The following is a 17,489-nucleotide window of genomic DNA, read 5'->3' as shown; positions in this document are numbered from 1 at the left end:
AGTAATAAGTAATCAGGCATAGCATATGAACTAAACCATCCCCTTCCACTTAAACCTGCACCCATTTGTCAATTTTTTGGCATCATAGTATTGTGATGATTATCTAATCTTCTAGATAGTGTTTAGCTGAGCTTCAGGAATCCAGTGATTACATTGTTTCTATCTTGAAAAAAGTAAAAAAAAAAAACACAAAAAAAAACAACAGTAAAATTAATCTTTAAGGTCTTAAAAGATCCCCTAAACTACTCATGTTTGGTCTGGTTTTGTGATACCTTAGTGCTTTTAGATCTGGTCACAGCTGAAATTTTTCGGCTGTGCTATTTCTCAAGGCCACAGTAAGCCAAGAGACTACATGGTTTAGGCAACAGTAGGCAAAAAAAAGCGAGCAAACGGGGAAGGGTCACTTTGAAGAGCTCCACTGACCGCTGTATTCATGTGACTAGCATTTGTTGAGAATGAGTGAGGGATGACATGTTTATCTTTCCAATTACACCAAATACATGCTTACTGAATTGATTCTCTATCTTAAAAAATTGACTTGAAATCAATTTAAAATCAAGAGATACTGAATCCCAATTTTTGCCCACCCCTTGGCTAATGTTGAGTCCTGTTTGCCACTTGGAGCTCAGGCCGGCCCTGTGCATACAGTAAGTATTCGCACATATCAAGGGCTTGTCTGAACGGCACCTCCCAGTGGAAGATAGGCAGCAGAGGATGGTCTCTGTCTCTGAGGGTGAGAGCAGCACTGAGATCCTGACGTCAGAGAGCTGGACGAGGAGGACGATGGCACGGATGCTGCTTGCGGTGCCTGATACCTGTGTAAAGACACATTCACGTATTATTAAAGCTGCAATAAGTTCGATTTTTACTGTCCTGTAGCACAAAATTACAATAATATATCTGTAGGCTTTGAGAGGATTGTTGACTCAATGATTACTTCGCCAGGTGCTGAGATTTCTGGCTTTCAAAACTCACTTTCTGGCCTGTAATCTCTTATGGAAGAAAAACTCCCTATGGTCGATAAAAGTAATAGATTACTTAATGCCCCTTTAAGTGACACCACTGGAGAAACTGGGATTGACCCAACATATAGGTATCAGGGGGATTATGATTCTTAACTCTGCGATAACTACAATTACAATGTTCAGTCAGAGTTATTGCATGTAAAGCAGGAAATTTCAGCATCTGTAATCATGTATGCAGTCTGCATTTTCTCAACTGTTCTCTCACCAGGATCGGGATTTCCTGACCCGTGATGCAGCGGTCCTTTCCCTAATGGGAACATTTACCAGAAGATCCCGCATCGGCCTGGGAGAGAAGGCTCTCTCCAGGTGAGCTCCGTTAAGGTTCAAGGTGAACATGGTTGGTGGAGCCATATCTAACTCCAACAGCATAATATTCTCAGCCTATAAGAACACATGAGAGTAAAGGCAAAGTTACAAAAGCATCTTAGGAACACACGTTGTGCTGACTATCAAATAAAATCAAATCCATTACAAATCTGCCATTTATGCAAAATTAATATTGATGTTACAGTGGCTTACAGATACAGATATCTATTTTCTATGTTAAACCAAAATCTAAAACTATTTTCTATCATTATCCAAGGTATAAATAGTATAGATGCAGTTTTAATTAGTTTTTATCATGTTAGAATTTTTTTTAAATGAGGTCCAAAGAATTCAATAAAGGGACAGTATAAAGCATACATTTAATATAATATACATAATATATAGTGTTAAATATGAGGGAGTTGTAATTGCTGTAATAGCTAGTAATAGCTGTAATTAATTTGTATGTACATTATATATGTAAACATACAGCATTTGTTTTACCTCAAAGAAAACTATTATTCTGACCTGGAAATTTAGAAAATGTTACTCTGTTGTACTTTTGCAAACTGTCCTCATGAATATGAAAGCACTGACCTGGTATCTAGATGGGGCCCCTGTTGCTGTGGCAACAGCCATCTGTGCATATTGGCTGATTGGCCTCTTGTATCCCACAACCGAGGAAGGCCTTCTCCTGACCTGAGTGGGTACACTGACATAAAGACATGGGAAAGGAAGGTTTGGATTCTGTTTAATGTAAAAATACCAAGGGGAGTGGAAAAAAGAAATCTGTTTCGTGGAAAGGCAGAATGCATAAATTATCTATAGCATTTCCTACATTTCCCAGCATGCCACTCGACAAGAACTAGAGAATGAGTGTGAACTTGTTGCATTCCGGTGTGGGTTGTGTGTAGGAGGAGAGAGAGAAATAGTGATAGCAGAATGTGAGTTTTTCAAGCAATCTTGTGGCTGCATTGCATCATGGATTTCTCCCTGTATGGTTGTTGAACATTTGTGTAAAATGTTGAGTCTAGAAAGATATCAAACTAAATTGTAGCTGCGCTGGAAATACCTCAGCAGGAAATTGTCTTCATTTGGCCAGAAAAATACACCAGAAATGCAAAGTACATCACCACCAATGGCCACTGTGTTTAAGTGTTTTGGGGTGTGTTTTTCCTTTAATGCACCACTTACAGTATCTTCTGTCAACACTAGTGAGATCAAATCACTGACCTCTCTGATGGAATGACCGGCAGGAACCTCCACTGATCTTCCTCACTGTCAAAGTGCAGCCTGTTCATAATCTTATTCTTTTCCTTGGGAGGTATGAAATTCTCAATCAAGAGATATCTGCAATATGCAATAAAAGTACATGTGTCAGTTGAATGTAAATGTAAACAAGTGTAAACGTGAAAATTAAACAAAAATTGGAGATGCTCATCACAGTTGGGGGCATCCTAAGCATTCCATTAAGATATAAGAAGAATATATTTGAATGTGATCAGGATCAGCTCTCTGGTGCTCTAATTAATCAGCTGCCATAATCTCTTCTATGGAGAATAAAGTAAAATTAGCAAACATAGCATATAATATACTACATACATAGCAATTTACTGCATTTACAATAATTATAAAATGCCAGAATGTGTTTCTATGTGTGTCTTTTGATGATAAAAAGATTTTAGACATATTGCCATACATCACTGTACCACAGTAGTCCATGCAAAAAAAAAACGCTCTAGATTAATTTGCATACAGGAAGAGGCTTAGGGGAGCTGAGGGAAAAATTGTTGTGCGAGGTGAGTTAAAAAATCAATTTTAACCATAATACAACTTTTACTTCATTTAATTAAGAACAGAAATGAATCAATAATGAACAGAAATGATTTGTGGAAAATATTTTTTTACGACAACATAATGAAATTTGATAGGATCCAGGTACAGCGGAGGTAAGTGTGTCATCCTTTTCTGATAGGAATATGACTCTTGAAGACCTCACCATGGTAAAAATAACAAAGTTAATTAGCTCTCCATTGTGATCAGAACAAATTATGTTTTCTGTGTTGTCTCTGTCTTTCTAAACAAGGACATGTTGAAAACAGAACAGAAGGCCACACGTCTGCAGTGATGCTGGGGTCAGAAATATATGCATAATGTATTGATTTCATTGCACATGAATGATACATTGAGATGAGTAAACAAGACAGGAAATGCACATAGACATGAATAATGGTTAGGGTAATACCAAATCTGGTGTCTCACCAAAGGTCACATGCGTGATTATTAATGTGGATACTTACTTGTACTTAAGTTCTCTGGTGAGCGCATTCTGCGTCTGCTCAAGCTCCTGTCTGGTTATGACATGCTCATTAATGGCATCTCCAATGTCTGCCTTCACGAACTGTAGCTTGGTGTACAACTGTATAAAAGAGAGACATATTACTTAACCTTGCTGCACTAGGCAAGATTTTTTTATGTAAAAGTACACCTGTAGCCTAAATCACAAAGTAGGGCTGCGATAGAGAAGAGTGTCCCATCATCCCTACTTGAGATGCCGTAGATTTTTCAGATTTTCCCAAATGAAATTCTAGTGTCAGGTATGGTTGCTGATGGGAAATCTTCTCCACCCAAAAGAAGTGATGTATCGAAACTTGAAGCATGAAATACAAAACTTTTGCCTCTTATCGCCAGGTTGGTAAACATGAGTGTGCTGTGTGCAGTTTACTGATGCTACATTGCGTGATTTCTGGATATTAAAGCTCAGTTTTCAAACAGTTACCTCTCTCTGCCATTTGGAGTTTATGTGTAAAGTTACCGAATGCAGCTAATCTTATAATTGAATCATATCATAAGCCACAAACAATTATTGGAATAAATAAATGATCTTCCTTATGTAAATCATTTACATTGTTGTATGCATGTTTAACTTTAAATAACATAACCTGATTACATAATGGTTACAAGAACTGTGATGTATACTGGGAGTGGGACAGTGACACATTGGTGAGTGAGTCATCTTACCTTCTTCAGCTTCTTGGTCTTGAGTTCCACCTCCTGCTGTAGGGAGGAGAATGTCTCCCTCATTTCTAATGTCTCCTCATCCTGCAACATCATCTGCTGCTGGATCTCTCTCTCCCGTCTTATCTGCAAATCACAGACAGCATTCAGCTCCATTCAGGTTGAGTACAAACAGTATGCCCCTAACAAGGATGCGTCATGTTCTGAACATCTGTGTGTCTAGTGAGTTTAAAACAACCTACTTTTATGCTACTTTCAGCACATTTCATATGCATTGTTATTAATGTATTTTGTATTGAAAAGTAACACAAAAGTGTGTTTTCCAAAGCTAAACACTAATTTGTTGGAAATAAAAATATGTACAAAGACATCGGCACAAGTTGATAGCAAAACCATTACTTCAACCTATTTTGACTAATACATTATTGTTTGTATATCAGCTATTAATTACTATTGCCACATATATCATGTTTCTATGGCTTTTTTTTTTTTACCTGCACTGCAATCTCTTGTCTCTTCAGCTCCAGCATTTTTTGTTGTTCATTTGTGTGGTCAATTATGTTCTTTCCTCCAACCAACAGTTTGCTCTCCATAGCCTGCGAACAAAGACATGATGCAATACATTATTTATGTGGAATTCTTTTGTTCCCCAGTGTCTCATTTATCAGATACTGTACTGTACTGTACCATGATGTCAGTGTACTGTACCTTATATTTCTCAATAATCTTCTCCATAGCCTCTTGGTCCTTTTGCATATCATCCACATGTTTTTCTTTTTCATCCAGTTGCCTCAACTTCACAATGCTTCCCTGGCCGGCATTGGCATTGATCACAACCTTGGGGCTACCGCCTCCCTCTTTCATGTAATGTTCCACGCCTCCTTCCTCCTCAACAGGCTTCCACACCTCCATGTCCCTATCGCTGAAGACCTCCTCCTCCATGCCGGCCATACTTTTACTCAGTCTTTTGCTGTCCCTTCTCCTCCTCCTCCTCTCCTTTGCAAGCACCCCTCGCTCCTCCAGCTGAGCTTTCAGACGGGCAATCTCCTCCTGAAACTCCCTCAGCAGGGCGTCTTTGGGATCCTCATTAATCCGAGGCTTGTTCTTTATATTCTTGGCCCTGCTGGCGTACCTCAGCGTTGTCAGGGACTCATCATAGTGCCTGTCTGATGGTCCCACAGTTGCTATCATGACAGTCTTTGCATTGCCACCCAGGGAGTCCTGGAGCAAGCGGGTGAGTTTAGAGTCTCTGTATGGGACATGGGTGCTCTTCCCATCCACCAAGGCTGAAATGACATTCCCCAGCGCTGAGAGGGACAGGTTGATTTTGGCTGCTTCCTTCAGCCGCTCCCCTTTAGCACCTGTCTTGCTCTGGCGCTCACTGCCAGCCAGGTCGACCATGTTGAGCTTCCCAACCCGGATGTGGTCTTCACCATCTGCCCCTTCCTCACTGCACTCCACTGTTATCACAAAAATCGCATGAGACCGAGAGCTGTGTTCATTCATGTTAGTGAACCCTACCGACCTAGACTGGTCGCCTATGTGCATCACATGCTCAATCTCTGTGGCATTTTTAGTGACCACTGAAGACAGGCCTTTCACATACACCCCATACTCAGGGTTTTCCTTAAGTTCCAGTTTATTGTTGTTGTCTTTGCACAAGAGATCTCTGATTTCCTCCTGGTAGATTTCAAGGTATGATGCCCTCACCAGGTACTTCTGATTCTGAGTTCTGGATATCTGCGTGAAAATGTGCTGAAATGAATTTGGTACTACTCCCCTCCTCTCGGGATCGTTTGAAACGCCTTGCATCGTATAGGTTTTACCTGTCCCAGTCTGCCCGTAAGCAAATATAGTCCCGTTGAAGCCTTGCAGCACGGACTCCACAAGAGGTCTCACTGTATCGTCATATATGTCACCTTGTTTTGAGTCCCAGTCGTAGACGGAATCAAAGGTAAATGTTTTCATAGGCTCATCAGGTGGTGCTTTCGGTTTCCTAATAGTGATCTGCCCCAGCTTGCCATCAATCTCCAGGATGTTTTCACACTCCGTTATCCCCTCTCTTCTGTTGAACGGCCGGCAGCGGACCACCACCCTCACTGCCTCACAATGTTTGGTTTTAGACATTTTGGTCAAACACAATGAGCTCAATTACCTTCAACACCTTAAATTACCATTTCCTAGGGTGTAGCCTATCCTCAGTCGTGCGCGTCTTTCTTCTCCATACAGGTGCGGCGGCGGCAGGTTTATTCTTGACTTTCATATGGTGAAAGCAAAGCGGCCACCACACAGTCAGACACACCTCATCTTTTCATCGCCGTGGGCCAGTCTGTCCCGCTTTGATCATCCCGATGAACGCCGTTTCTCCTCCGCCCTGGTCATCCTTCCTTCGGCAGACAAGTGATGACACAAGATAAAGGATGCTGCGAAATGCGCCTCCGCCCGGGGAGAAAAAAAACAACACCACCCATCCACTCCGGCCCAACCCACGTAGCCTTCCCGCTGTACACACCCTGCTCTGCGGACAATGGAAATAAGACATGTGACCTGCACAGCGAATTGGATTTGAGCAAATCTTCTCATGGTACAGCCATGGTCTAATTCTGTAATCGGTGATAAATTACCCTCCAATTAGCACGTGAGAGCAATTAAAGAGAAAGGGAGTGGGTTTGATTCAATAACAAAATTTAATTTAGTGCTTCAAATATACATCACTGCTCAAACCATGAAATAAAGGCCACGATTTTGGCCTAATGTAAAAAAAAAAAAAGGAAAGACACTCTCAGAACCCTACCGGTAGACATTCGTTAATGATGACAAATAATATGCCAATTGAGGAACATTTTAATTCTCTTGCATCTATATTTCCTTTACATTTGCAATGTGTCAACAACATTTAGCCTCTTGTATGCTCCTGTATCACATCATACTATATATGATCAAATGACAAATCAATAATGTTACAAGTACAAAAAATAACCTCATACATTTCTTCCACATCCTGGCATTTCAGATGATATTGTGTTTCCAATACGTTTGTCCCCTCTCACGATCTATTAATGTTAGGCACATTCTAGTGGCAGATTGCATGAGTTCTATTAAGTGCTACTGGCACACAGTGAGTCAGGTCACTTGTGAAATTTCTTGCTGGGGTCCTTTGCATGGTCCAGTAGTAGTTGGCATGGTGTGAACTGATTTCCATAGACCGCTTCGAATCTCCTCATCTTCTCCACCAGCTGGTCAGCACCGAAGGAGTCCACGAACCGGAAAGGCCCTGAACGCAACAGGATATTGAGAGGTATACTTAATATGATTGAGATATTACAACAGTATACATATTAATGGTTGATATGGATAATGCCCTAGGCTTGTACTCATTACTCTATGAATAGAATTAAGTGCTATTCTACAATCACCAGTCCAGTAATTGAACCATCAACCATCAATGACACTGTAGGTACAGAGGTACCTCCAAGATCACTATTTTATTCTAAAATGACACATGTCAACGCTGGCCCTGGGCTTTCATAATGCTTCATTCAACATCCATGAGGGGAAAAAAAGAACAAAAGTAAACCATTCCACTCGGTCAGGCTCTTAAGCCATAGATATTTTTTAAAGAATAATTCTGCACCCAGTTTGAGCTTCTTTTATCCTACTGTGATTAAAAAAAGAAAATAAAAAAAATACTAGTGAAAAATACTAGTATGATGTACAGTAATACTGTACACTGATAGGGTGGTAACATTTCTTTTTCTTGTTTTTCGAGTTTTGTTTTGGCATTTTTCCTTTATTTGACAGTTCAACAGTGAAGAGAGACAGGAAGGATGGAGGAGAGAGAGGGGGATGACATGCAACAAAGGTCCCGGGCCAGACCCGAAGCCAGGATGCCATCTGGACGCCCCAGTAACATTTTTTTTTATCCAATGATGTATCATTGGACAATTGTCCTTGTACATGGCTGCATCTCCAAATGAACACCGGCTGCTAATTTTAACCACTGGAGGGCGAACTGAGCCAGGTTTAGTGAAATAAATACAGTGCCGGCACTACATAGTACTAGTACATACTACATGCTACATAGTTACTCCACAACATGAACTGTTCTCATGACCAAGAGACGTGTTTGAACTCTGACCTCCAAGGCAGGGGGGGAATCCCAGGCCGAACACAGCCCCGATGTCTCCCTCCACTGGGTTGTTCAGGATGCCCTCCTGCAGGCACAGCACCGCCTCGTTGACGAACCGAGACACGAGCCGGTACTGCACATCAGAGTCTGATGAACTGAAGGAAGATTTGACACGTGAGAGAAAAGTCCAACAGTGAAGCATTCTAAAACAAACATTCAATATTTAAGAACTCTGAAAGAAAGATTAGGCATTCGGATTAGTGTTGGGTATCGAAAAATGAATTCCAATTCTGAAATTATAAGTAACAGAAGTGGATTGTTTAGCAGTTTGTCTACATTAACAGGCAACAATTTTTTAGCTCTACTTGTGATAAACAATAGTGATTATATACGTTATTTCAATAGAGGTACTCTCCCCAATAGTCGAAAAAATGCCCAGCCATAATTATGTTTACTAATTGATAAGATTGGCATCCTGGCTACAATCAAGATGAGTCACTAAAAATGGACAAATATACGATAAATAACAATTATGCAGTGTTAACTCACACAGCAGGATTTGGTGTCATTTTGTATTTCTGAAGGATTTCATCGATATCTGGGTTGACATCTTTGACTTTGAGTCCTGGTTGGTAGACATAGCAACCCTTTCCTGATTTGCGGCCTTTAAAAAATAAAGAGTTGGGATTAATACATTTAGGACAACATAAATGAACTTATAAAGTACTTTATCCAGTGAACATTATGACACAATCCTTCAACATGATTGCCCATACCCTTGAATCCCAAGTCCACCATAGTCTTCAGAACCTCAACATTTCCGCCACCAAACCGTGAGCCGAAAGCTTTGCCCAGGTCCTCGGCCACATGGGCAGCAACATCGATGCCGACTTCATCGGCCAGCGTTGCTGCACCCACAGGGAACCCAAAGCTTGTGGTGAGTGAATCCAACTTCTTGGGGTCAACCCCTTCCTGTAAGTCAACAATAGGGAAATGAATACCATAAAACCTGTAATAGCTCGTAACAAAATGTCTTGTTCAACTGGACTCGTTCAAAACAATGCTCCATTGAGTACTAAACTGCAACCCCAATGACATTTGTATTTACAATGTCATTGGGGTAGTGTGTTCCCTCTTAATTATTTAGATCCCTGAGGTGGTATTTTTAATAAGAACACTGAAGTCAGTGTGCATTTCCACTTACCCATTACTGAGCACAGAGTGTGACTAAAGCATTAAGTTCACAGCTGTATTTTGCCTTCTGATGCTACTAACCTGAAGTACTCTAACTGCTTCAGCCAACATGGGAGCCAAACACCTTGTGGTATAGAACCCAGGTCCATCCTGCAAAGATCAACATCCAACAAAGCATTCAAGATCATGGTTGGTAGCTACATGGGAAAAGAAGAAACAAACGCGATGTCATACAGAACCTCACCCCAACAACTATGATGACTTTGCCCTGCTTCAGGCCGACTGCCACAGCAGAGGCTGTAGTGTCCTTTGAGGTCTGATCAGTGGTTATAATCTCAAGGAGCTGCATCTTGTCCACTGGAGAGAAGTAGTGCATTCCAATGACCTAGGGTACAGAGAAAATATTCAGCAACAAGTATTTTCTTTAATTCTGACAAATGGATCCTTTGAACCTACTAAGGCTCCCAGTTACAAACCTTGTCTGGTCTCTTGCTGGCAGCAGCAATATCCTTAATGGGCAGAGCAGATGTGTTGCTGGCAAATATACAGTGTGGAGGAATAACCTGCAAACAAATGGTTGTTAGATTAAATCATAAAACTAACAGTCACAGCAAAATTGCCATGCCCTAATGTGGATTTAATGCTAAGTGTGTAAATATCATATATTCCACATTTACAACAAAGTAATTGTAACTTTGGCCTAATGAGTCACTATTCAGTTACACTTACAGCCTCAATTTCCTTCAGGACTTTGTGCTTGATGTTGATGTCTTCGAACACAGCTTCGATAACCATGTCAGCCTTTTCAAAGCCACTGTACTCCAGCTGGCCAGTCAAGTTGGACAGTATGGAGTCTCTCTCAAAGGATGTGATGCTCTTCTTTTTGGTCTTGTCATTGAGCCTGGTTTAAAAAAAAAGACAAAGAAAGTCTGAAGATTCATAAATGTGCATCAAGCTTCCTCACCTTTCATATTCTCCACCTTGCCCATTTCAGGGTCCTGACACGTTTTTGCTATACAAATTGCATCTATGTTAAAATGTCACATTTATTTGCTCATATAGCTGATTTCAATGTTCTTGGACCCTTGGCTTGGTAATTACTCCTTCAAAATGTAACTATATCTACTAGCAGCCAAGCCTGGCCTCAAATACAAAGCTTATCAACTCTAGAAAACGGACATGATACTCCTCACTCAGAGACCCACCCTTTGAAGACCTGCTGCTCTCCCCTGGCCAGTCCGGCCACAGTGGTGTCCTTCAGGATCGTGTGCACACCCTTGTCCACAGTCACCTGGGCAACGCCTGCTCCCATCAGACCTGCTCCCAAGATGGCAAGGGTCCTAGTGGTTAACAATAAAGACAGACAATTTAGCTCCCACTTGAAAAGGCACTGGAAGTTTGTAAGATCTCAAGTCTCTTAACTTACTTCACATCTCTTTGAGGGGCTCCAAAGCGGTTCTTCTTACATGTAACTTGACCATGATAAAGACCAATGAGGGCCTGTGATTCTGAGGTTCTTGCAAGCTGACCAAAATTCTGTGGCAAACATGGAAATCTGTGAGATTACACTGACAAAATTCTCAATAAAATATTATGGCCAAAACCAGATTTGCTGATGATGTAAAACCAACATGAGTTTATTTTTCTTCTCACCTGAGATTCAGCTAAGTATCCAGAATCTGGGCCTTGTTCAACTCCAGCCTTCACACACTGAGAGAGGGGCAAAGTAATCAGTTAAATAGTATGTGATGTTAAATATAAGACAAGTTCTGAAAAATGACCCAAAGAGATTGACAAAGCAGAGAAGGCGAGTTCAAGAGCTCAGCTAGCAAGAAAAATAGTGGTTGGATTGCCTTTGCTACAAATGGCCAAGAATTTTAAGTCAAGTTCACTTCTTGAACTTCTTCCAATTCCATCCTAATTAATAAATGTAGTAGTTGAAAATCATAGCTTAGGAAGAGGGTTCACTTACTTCAATGATTTTCAGGGGTGCTGGATAAAGTCCCTTGCTCTGCTTCATAACTTTACCATGGACAGTTTTGTAAATTTGATTTCGTACCAACTCAAAGCTCATTATGTAGTCTTGAAGTTCTATGGAGACAGAAAATAACCAATAAGGTATTTTTATTCATGATGAACTCACTGAAGAAACTAATAACTGTTATATGTTCAATCTATCCAGGGCCACTTACTCTGCACCATGCCTTTCTCTTTGCTGAGAGCGATTTTCTTATTGACGATTCCTCTGGCACATTCAATGGCAATTTCCTCCAGGTACTCAATTGTTCTTTCCTCTGGACTCTTCAGGCCAGGTCCTAAAATACAACATGGAAAAAAATGGCAATAATACCATGGTTAGCTTCATGACAATCACAACTTTTGTCTAAACTTTTAAGCTAAAGACCCATGGAAGCACAAACAAATACTGCAAAACCATGTGTTACAACCTGTAGTGAGTTGCTGACCAAAAAAAACCATTAGAATTTCTACAGTGTGTAATACTTCAAGCAACCCATTTCATTTCACACAATTGGGTCAAAAATAATCATTGATTAATTTTTCCCTCATTATATTAATTTAAATTTAAGATAGCACTTTACCAAGAGGGGCTACTAGTTGGTGGACCAGCCCCATCTTCTTGGCTTTATCTGCTCGGATATTTCTTCCCGTCAGCATCATATCAAAGGCACTGGGAAGACCAACCTAAAGATAATGACAAGAAACCAGAAGCACAGAACATAAGTGAATTGATCCATCATTACATTGCAATAATAATTCGAAGAGCACAGTGCCCTGTACATATGGGCTGTTACAACCGTGAAATAGTGGACTGAAGAAGAAATGTGAATTTTGTGACAAATATATTTCAACTTACGGCTGTCTAGAATATTAATTGTGTTGATATTCTGTTTCATTTTTGTTTGTCACTATGGCTACGTTTAAATGCACTGTGTCATTGTAGTTACATTTACATGCATGAAAAAGAATCCCATTTTTAACCTGTTTACTCAAGTATGGTTTTGGGTCGATGTATGTAAACATCATAACTCTGTTAGAATAACCTGGGAAAACTCATACTCCAATTAATGCCTAGCTTACTCCTGTATTAAACAGGTTACTGTGGCATGTAAATGTCTTATTCGTTTCACTTTTGTACTTTTTGGGTACATTTTGATGTCAACAAAAAACAGCAACAGGGATACTAAATCACATGGTATCAAAGGTGCATGTCAACAGCTTAAATGTGGTGAATAGCTGGATTAGGCCACGGCCACACTGATCCAATGTGTCCGTCTCCGTTAATTTCAATTCATTTTCAATGAGAGCTGTCTGTTGTCTGGGCAGCGCTGATGACATGTCCGTCTCCGTCAGATTTCCGTCTGTTTTGACGGACAGAAAGTTCAACCCAGTTGAACTTCTTCTGGACAGACGGATTCGTCACCGTCCGTTTAGCAAATACGAGACGTTCCTACTGTTTGTTTGTTTTTTTTTAAATCGGCGAACACGTTGACCTTCCAAAACAGCCCAACGGACAGAAATCTATCCGTCAATAATTCTGTCTGTTTTCTGACGGATCAGTGTGGCCGCGGCTTTACTCTGCATGAAAACGTAGCCACTGGATGTCTTGTCTTGACATAAGGGACCATATAAGAAGTAAGTGTTGTAGAATGCTTTCACATGCTGTTCTCTGGGTTAACCTGCATTTTATGATGTTTCTTGTCATTTTCTTGTCCTTTGTAACCCAAATTAAAATAATAACCCAAATAAATCAAATCAGTCAGTGCCAACGAAAAGAACATTTATGCCAGATTCAGAAGTACACCACAAAACCTTCTGATACCATAACTAACCATTTTGGGGAGTCTCTGTGTTCCACCAGCTCCAGGTAAAAGACCCAGCATCACTTCAGGAGTACCAAGGACCGTCTTCTTGCTCTTTGTTGCAATTCTGTATTGGCATGCAATGGCAAACTGAAATGCACAAAGACTGCGATTAGTTATAATGTTATTATCAAAAAAATAGTCAAGGATTGTCAATGTAATAAAAAATATAGTTGGTTGCCAAAATGAGTTGTATCACCTCTAGGCCTCCTCCTAAGCAGGAGCCATTGATGGCAGCAACAATGGGTTTAGGTGATTTCTCAATCTTCTCAAACATCTTCTGGCCTTCTTGAGATAGTTGGGTCACCTCTTCTGCACTGTTGCAGGCCTGGATCATACTGCAAAGGATGGGAAGAATGTTAAAACTGACATTTCCAATAGCCCAAGACACTTTTTAGCATCAGTTAAGCATCAGTTATATTTTTTTTTAGCATTTAATGTAAAAAAAAAAAAAAAGTAAAATCTCTATGCTATAGTTACTGAAAAATACACATTACTATTCTTGGAAACAATGTTTCAGTAACAGGTTAATATTGGAATACCACACATAATAATAATAATACTACGCAGCAGACACAGATGTATTTCCTACAGTAATCTGAGCATTGTCATATAAGTTAATAATTACAGACAGAGACATAATATTAACCACAGTAGCTCAAATAATGTTACAAAGATCACATTTCGAATCAAGTACAAAGACCAAAATATAAACCTCACAATATTTAATATTCAGTGGATTTGAGGGGTTTTTTCTTACTTAATGTCAGCTCCTGCAATGAAGCAGCCAGGCTTTGAGGAGATGAGAACAGCACTTTGAACAGCATTATTGGCCCATACTTCGTTCATAACTTCTGTCATCTCCTGTTGCATTTGGACTGATAAGGTGTTGACCTGAAAGAGGAATCAAGCATTAAGTTCACATTTACTCTACATAGTTCAGAAATGCAAAGTGTCACATCCATCTCTTAGTGCCTCATACCTTCGAATTTGGGTCATTGATCCGAACAACAGCAACATCCCCCTTGACTTCATAGTTCACATGGGTTCGGGCTAAAAATAGACAAAGCAAATAATGTGCAGTGAGAAAGTAACTGTGTCACTTGGCAGTTCACCAACTTCACATTCACAACATATGAATTGGTTTTGATTTGAATATTACCTAGCATGGCGGGGGCTACTGTGAAGGTGCGGAAACTGCTGCCTGTAAGGGAAATGACATTAACACAAGCAATCAATAAGATCTAATTATAGTCATCTATTAATGGTATATATTGGGGAGGTAGCCTGTCGTCCAACTGCTATAAGTCACAGGCTATAACACTAGCTTCCCTTTCACTCCTGCCACCCACCCTTGACCCTAGCCCGCAAAAAAAGTTTTGAAATAAAATATCCAGGGACAAAACACACTTGACATGTCGATGACACGTTGAGATAATATTGCCATGACCTCAAAAAACTGTCTATGCAATCCAGGGGAAAATGACCCTTCACCTAAATTCCCCGCCTACCATTCATACGAAGGGGAGAGGGGACCAACAGAGGCACGAATGAATGGCACGAATGTCCACATTGTAAATTCAACATCTTAGCTGTCTTGAAACCCACATCTAACGTTAATTGATAGGTTACCGGTGTAAACGAAGCGTCTAAGGAAAAGCTAACAGGCCCACTATGTGATTCAGTAGTGGCCAACTGTAACGCTAACGACATTAGCTAACGTTGAAGTTTGATCGTTATAAGTTTTCCCTTATATTGATTTAACTTCCATTGTGATACACGTGCGAAGTGAACAGACAGACAAAACGCTTGTATTTGTAAGCTGTACCGGCACACAAATGTTTGACACCTAAGGTTAGCATTCTTCAGGGCTAACAGCTAATCTAGCAAGCTAATTTCCAGCTAGGCTAACTAACTCTGAGCAAGTCTCGCATTCTCAGTAGTATGCAGCTTTTTTTGGCGCTGGCTTTCTTTCCCTCAACAGATTCCCTACAATGAAAACATATCATTTCTACCTGCGGTGAGAGCGTATCTTCTTGAAGTTATTCTGGAGAGAACACCAAGGGCTCGAACACCAGCCATCTTGGGAGGGAGGTCAAGCAACAAGCGGCGTGAAGCTAGCTGTCAAGTGCTATCATTTGGTACAGGAGATGGGAAAAAACGAAAGATTGGCGACTAGTTTTACTTCCTGAAAGACAAATCAAACGGACCAGAAGCTGATTGGCTGTCATTCTGTAGACCCGCATGTCATTGGCTGGAACTAGCCAGACTCGCAGCTCATTGGTCTGTTGAAGACTACAACACGCCTTCTCATGTGTGCGTATGGGCCATTGATCATTGACCATTGATCTATAATGTTCTATTTCCGTGTATTTTATTCTGTTTCCTTTTTTTAAGTGGACATTTTATAAAAACAAACAAACAAAAAAAATACAGATATATTGCTACATTTCCAGTAAATAACCTCAAATGAACTAGAGAAAATGACTGAACGCTGTCAACTGGAAGAATAATCTTAACCTCTTTTATTGCTCATCATGCCATCACTGGTTGTACACAAACAATTATTTAGTATTATTTATATGACATACATAACTTACTGTAGTCGTTCCATATATATATATATATGTATATATATATAACCCTTTAATGTAAAAAATGCATTTAAATTATATTAGAAAGCAATGACAGCATGCTACCTCAAGGCGGAGGCAGAGTACACTACATATATCAAAACAGCAATCATGTAGTTTGTGTGAAATACAATTAAATACATAATTACAGTAAATAGTTGTACTTTTTTGATCACATAACAGACATTCCAGATTATCAGGTCTCCTTCAGCGATGAAGCTGGTCACCCATTTTCTTTATTCCGTTTGTTTTATGGCAACAATCCCCAACACAAACCATTTCCATTGCGTGTTTTCTTTTATTAATGTCGTGACTTGTGGGGTTATGAAAATATCCAGGTGGAGAGATATGTAAAACAATGCAGAAATAAACAGATGTATGTATGTATGTATGTATGTATGTATGTATGTATGTATGTATGTATGTATGTATGTATGTATGTATGTATGTATGTATCTATCTATCTATCTATCTGTCTATCTATTTTAGTGTCCTTGAAATTAATTCCAGGTTTTGGGATGGGCGGGGATAATTATGACCTGTTGATGTAATCAAGACCTCGTTGTATCTTTCATGTATGAGCGTTCAGTGTTTTCTACATTTGTAAAATATTTTCACCTGATCTGGCAGGTATTGATGGTTTCTGAGCTCTAGACGTTATTCTCAACAAGTGATTTACTGCTTTACAATACCGCCATCTACCGTTCACTGTCAGCCAAGAATCATGCTGCCCTCAGGTGCTGTCGGAAAAATCGCAATCACGATTGGAGCGCACATGAACGAGCCAACGAAGTCGTAAATACAGCATGGGAGAGCAGAGAATTCACTAGAGTTGCCGAGATGTGGCGTTTAGGGGGCGTGTCTTGAGGGAAAAACGGCAGAGAGCATGGAAGCTGTGTCAACAAATGATGGTAAAAGTGGCATTCTGTGTGAAAAATTAGTTTTGCAACATGATTATATTTTCACCCTTTGTTTTAGTTGCCACGTATATACAACAACTTGGCTACTTTGGCAACTTGGGCTAATACATTAATTAAAACATAAATTACATGCATGATGCGCATTTTCTCTTCTTCATTCTGACATCGCTGCTCAATGTCACTTTATTTCAAGCTAGAGGCACTGCCTTTGCTGCCACACTTCACAGATGTGTCTACAAGCTTAGACATTTCTCAGAGCTGGATTAAGATACTACTACTTCTACTATTCCACTTTGAAATAAATCAAAAGCCACCAAATCCATTGGCATTTATTTCGGTTCTGACCAAGAGCAAGTCGTATACGACTTCAGAACTCAGAAGTA

At 40.0% G+C, this 17,489-nt stretch overlaps 2 protein-coding genes across 4 annotated transcripts; both read right to left on the bottom strand.

Moving 5' to 3' along the window:
• Positions 1 to 664: 664 nt before the first annotated feature.
• LOC139661255 (kinesin-like protein KIF3B) lies at positions 665 to 6,476 on the bottom strand. Its single transcript, XM_071539679.1, has 8 exons — positions 5,058 to 6,476; positions 4,844 to 4,945; positions 4,353 to 4,475; positions 3,632 to 3,750; positions 2,565 to 2,681; positions 1,929 to 2,043; positions 1,231 to 1,406; positions 665 to 815 (listed from the first exon to the last, which is right to left on the bottom strand). The coding sequence occupies exons 1-8, from the start codon at positions 6,474 to 6,476 to the stop codon at positions 665 to 667; spliced, it is 2,322 nt and encodes a 773-aa protein (XP_071395780.1).
• A 541-nt stretch (positions 6,477 to 7,017) lies between these two features.
• Positions 7,018 to 15,705, bottom strand: hadhab (hydroxyacyl-CoA dehydrogenase trifunctional multienzyme complex subunit alpha b). 3 transcript variants are annotated; one of them, XM_071539564.1, is made up of 20 exons: positions 15,569 to 15,705; positions 14,716 to 14,757; positions 14,536 to 14,606; positions 14,314 to 14,447; positions 13,753 to 13,891; positions 13,524 to 13,643; positions 12,273 to 12,375; positions 11,865 to 11,987; positions 11,645 to 11,763; positions 11,326 to 11,382; positions 11,099 to 11,208; positions 10,878 to 11,012; positions 10,402 to 10,573; positions 10,149 to 10,235; positions 9,917 to 10,057; positions 9,754 to 9,822; positions 9,255 to 9,450; positions 9,028 to 9,142; positions 8,488 to 8,633; positions 7,018 to 7,623 (listed from the first exon to the last, which is right to left on the bottom strand). In XM_071539564.1, the coding sequence occupies exons 1-20, from the start codon at positions 15,633 to 15,635 to the stop codon at positions 7,478 to 7,480; spliced, it is 2,292 nt and encodes a 763-aa protein (XP_071395665.1). In that variant the 5' UTR covers positions 15,636 to 15,705; the 3' UTR covers positions 7,018 to 7,477. The 3 variants fall into 3 exon arrangements, with proteins under 3 accessions (XP_071395665.1, XP_071395657.1, XP_071395672.1); XM_071539556.1 differs by having other exon boundaries at positions 14,716 to 14,759; positions 15,550 to 15,635; XM_071539571.1 differs by having other exon boundaries at positions 14,716 to 14,753; positions 15,556 to 15,635.
• Between the last annotated feature and the right edge of the window lie 1,784 nt (positions 15,706 to 17,489).

The sequence above is a fragment of the Centroberyx affinis genome, unplaced genomic scaffold, assembly GCF_046629955.1.
Source record: "Centroberyx affinis isolate AG114_WGS23_722 - 3 ecotype Tasmania unplaced genomic scaffold, CSIRO-AGI_Caff_v1 ptg000205l_1, whole genome shotgun sequence".
Taxonomy (NCBI): Eukaryota; Metazoa; Chordata; class Actinopteri; order Beryciformes; family Berycidae; genus Centroberyx; species Centroberyx affinis.
The sequence above is the reverse complement of the archived record's forward strand: the minus strand, read 5'-3'. Positions and strand labels throughout refer to the sequence as shown.

What these genes read in the sequence shown, in the direction of transcription:
- hadhab (XM_071539556.1), bottom strand. Translation starts at nt 15,635, where the DNA reads ATGGCTGGTGTTCGAGCCCTTGGTGTTCTCTCCAGAATAACTTCAAGA. An exon ending in CCAACTAGTAGCCCCTCTTG is followed by an intron (nt 11,988 to 12,272) that starts GTAAAGTGCTAT and finishes GTTGTATTTTAG; the next exon opens with GACCTGGCCTGAAGAGTCCA. An exon ending in CACCCCTGAAAATCATTGAA is followed by an intron (nt 11,383 to 11,644) that starts GTAAGTGAACCC and finishes CCCCTCTCTCAG; the next exon opens with TGTGTGAAGGCTGGAGTTGA.
- LOC139661255 (XM_071539679.1), bottom strand. Translation starts at nt 6,476, where the DNA reads ATGTCTAAAACCAAACATTGTGAGGCAGTGAGGGTGGTGGTCCGCTGC. An exon ending in GACAAGAGATTGCAGTGCAG is followed by an intron (nt 4,476 to 4,843) that starts GTAAAAAAAAAA and finishes TGTGATTTGCAG; the next exon opens with ATAAGACGGGAGAGAGAGAT. An exon ending in GTCAGGAAATCCCGATCCTG is followed by an intron (nt 816 to 1,230) that starts GTGAGAGAACAG and finishes GTCTTTACACAG; the next exon opens with GTATCAGGCACCGCAAGCAG.